A 2,976-nucleotide genomic window follows, 5' to 3' on the forward strand; every position below is an offset into this window, starting at 1 on the left:
GGGTCCTGCGCAGGCAGTGCCCGTAGGGCTGTGGGCGCAAGAGGCAAGCGGTGGTTTTGCTCTGTGATGATTTACCAGAGCGCTTCCCGCACCAGCCCTCCACGGCTGCTCCCCAGGGCTTGGGGGTAGGCTGGTCTGCAGAAGGTGGCTGAACACACTCTAGGTCACGCTGGCCTGGGTATAGCTCCAGTTTAGGGGAGGGCACTGGGTGAGAGCGAAAGGAAGGTTGATGGCAGGGAACCTCCACAGCTTCCTGCCTGGGCAGGAGCCTGAAAATACAGCCCAAGAGCGGGGAACGTGGACTTCCCAGCCAGGCCACCACTGAGCACAGCAGTAATGGCTTACAGGGACGGCTGTGGGGCTCGGAGGGGGCAGTTGGTGCCTGGTCGGCCCTCGCTTGCTCTGAGGGCACCGTTGGGCCTTGGTGACACCTGCCTGGGGCTCTGCGGGAGCGGGGCCAGCAGGGAGGCGATGCGAGGCGGAGCGGGAAGCACCGGAAGAGTGACCTGTGGGACAGGGCCTGGGGGTCTCACTGCTTTTGTGCCTGCAGATGCCCGGGGCTCAGCCTGTACATCTCCCCAGTCATTCCTGTCTACAATGCCGTCGTCTTCCTCTTTGTGCTGGCCAACTTCAGTATGGCCACCTTCATGGACCCAGGCATATTCCCGCGAGGTGAGTCTGGCTCTGCTTGGGAAGTGTCTCGGATAGAGCTACCTCCTTCCACCCTTCCTCCGAGGTAAAGAGGATTACCTGATCCCAAAAGGCTTGAGGAAAGCCCTCCTTGCCCTGCCGGGGTGGGATTGGGTGATGACACACGCTATGGGGATGGTAGCTCTGGGTTCAGCTCGCAGCCTGTAGGACCAGATGGCGGAAGCAGCGTAAATCCTGGCACCCCATATTGGGTACCTGGGGCTCAGGGCCTGGGAGAGCTCCCCTGCCTCTACCTGTGTTTGGGGGTCCCTGGCTGGTCCGTGTGCCAGGTGAGATGGGCAGGGTGTCAGGATGGGCAAAAGGCTGGCTGGGCCCTGGCGTTGCCTTCCCCCATGCCCTGATGCGCGGCTGTGCTGGGGTTTCCCTGTCAGCTGAGGAGGATGAAGACAAGGAGGACGACTTCCGAGCCCCGCTCTACAAGACGGTGGAGATCAAGGGCATTCAGGTGCGCATGAAATGGTGTGCGACCTGCCGCTTCTACCGGCCGCCGCGCTGCTCCCACTGCAGCGTCTGCGACAACTGTGTGGAGGTGAGGAACTGCCGGGTCTCGATGCCTCTTCATTTCGACATAGAGTTTCATACATAGTGCAGGCAGGGAGCCCTGGCAGCCAAGCCCTTCACTGTGTCTTCTCCCCACTGACAGGAGTTTGACCATCACTGCCCCTGGGTCAACAACTGCATCGGGCGGCGCAATTACCGTTACTTCTTCCTATTCTTGCTGTCACTCACCACGCATATCATGGGGGTGTTTGGCTTTGGCCTGCTCTACGTCCTCTACCAGGTGGAAGAGCTCTCCGGCGTCCGCATGGCGGTCACGTATCCTTTGCGAGGCTGCAGGAGCAGGGCCGAGGCAGGGAGGGCGTTGGTGGGGCTGGGGACAGCGTGCTGTGGAGCAGGGCTACGGCTCTTCCTTAGCTATCTGCTGATAGTATGGTGGTGATGTGCGTGGCCGGCTTATTCTTCATTCCCGTCGCTGGCCTTACGGGGTTCCACGTGGTGCTCGTGGCGAGGGGCCGTACTACCAACGAACAGGTATGCCTGTGGGGCTGGTGCAGGGCTGCTGGCTCCTGTCAGGCCACATCTGGATACGTTTTGGGACTCCCCGGGACAAGACAGACATGGACAGGCTGGATTGAGGCAAGGGAAGGCCACTGAGCTGGTTGGGAGCTAGAGCACAAGAGGTCTGTGAGGGGAGGCTGAGAGCACCTCATCTGTGCAGCCTGGAGATGGGGGATCTTTGCTGCTCCTGTTAGGGGTGGCTGTAGAGAGGATGGAGCCGGGCAGGCTCTTCTTAGGAGGGCAAGAGGCAACGGGCACAACTTGAAACAAGGCCACTTCCAGTTAGACATAAAAGACTGGAACAGGGACCTGGAAAAGGGGGAGTATGTCCAGGTATCTCTGTTCTTGGAGATTTTCATGAGTGAGCTGGACAAACCCTGAGCAACCTGATCTGGCTGGCTGGACCAGAGACCTCCCGAGGTCCCTGCCCACCCCAATACGCTGCGATGCTCCTCATCCCGCAGGTGACGGGCAAGTTCCGTGGTGGTGTCAACCCCTTCACCAACGGTTGCTGTAAGAACGTCAGCCGGGTCCTCTGCAGCTCCCCAGCCCCAAGGTGAGCCTGGCACAGCACGGCAGTGCCCCCCCAGCCCTGCAACACGCGGGCAAACTGCCCCATCCCGAGCTCCAGGCCTTGACCTTCCTCCCACCCCTCTCTCTAGGTACCTCGGGCGCCCGAAGGCTGAGCAGACGGTGCTGGTGAGACCCCCCTTCTTGCGGCCTGAGGTGTCAGATGGTCAAATCACTGTCAAGATCATGGACAACGGTATCCAGACAGAGCTGAAGAGGACGAAGGTGAGGAAGGTGGGGATTAGCGGTCCCTGTGTTGAGGCCCTCCATGGAGCCCAGGGGTGCAAGGCTGCATCCGTGAGTAAAGAACCGAGGGAGCCTTGTCACATTCCCCATCCCCCTCCGTGTTGTCTTGTTCTGTGTCCCCACGGGACGGAAACCATGTCCCTCCCATGCGGCAGCGACCACATGAGGCTTTACACCCTCCATTGCCCTTCCCCGTCCTGTCCTTCCCCCTCACAGCATCCTTTGGAGGTCCCCCTTCCTCAGCACTTCCCAGCACCTGAGGCACGTGCCGCCTTCAAGCACTCAGTATGTTGGATGGCCCGGGAGGCAGTGAGAGCCCCCTTAAATGCTGCTGCCCGCTCCCTGCCTGCCGAGGGGAGGGCTGAGGCCTTGGCACCCCTCTGATCCTCC

The 2,976-nt window shown here is 60.9% G+C and overlaps 1 protein-coding gene across 1 annotated transcript; it reads left to right on the forward strand.

Moving 5' to 3' along the window:
* Positions 1-550: 550 nt before the first annotated feature.
* LOC104079892 (palmitoyltransferase ZDHHC5) lies at positions 551-2,565 on the forward strand (the record flags this gene model as incomplete). Its single annotated transcript, XM_009582074.1, has 6 exons — positions 551-672; positions 1,083-1,240; positions 1,355-1,527; positions 1,641-1,743; positions 2,235-2,326; positions 2,433-2,565. Coding segments are annotated over 6 exons (781 nt in total), but the record flags the coding sequence as incomplete, so codon positions are not given.
* Between the last annotated feature and the right edge of the window lie 411 nt (positions 2,566-2,976).

This window comes from Fulmarus glacialis, unplaced genomic scaffold (assembly GCF_000690835.1).
Source record: "Fulmarus glacialis isolate BGI_N327 unplaced genomic scaffold, ASM69083v1 scaffold25567, whole genome shotgun sequence".
NCBI lineage: Eukaryota > Metazoa > Chordata > Aves > Procellariiformes > Procellariidae > Fulmarus > Fulmarus glacialis.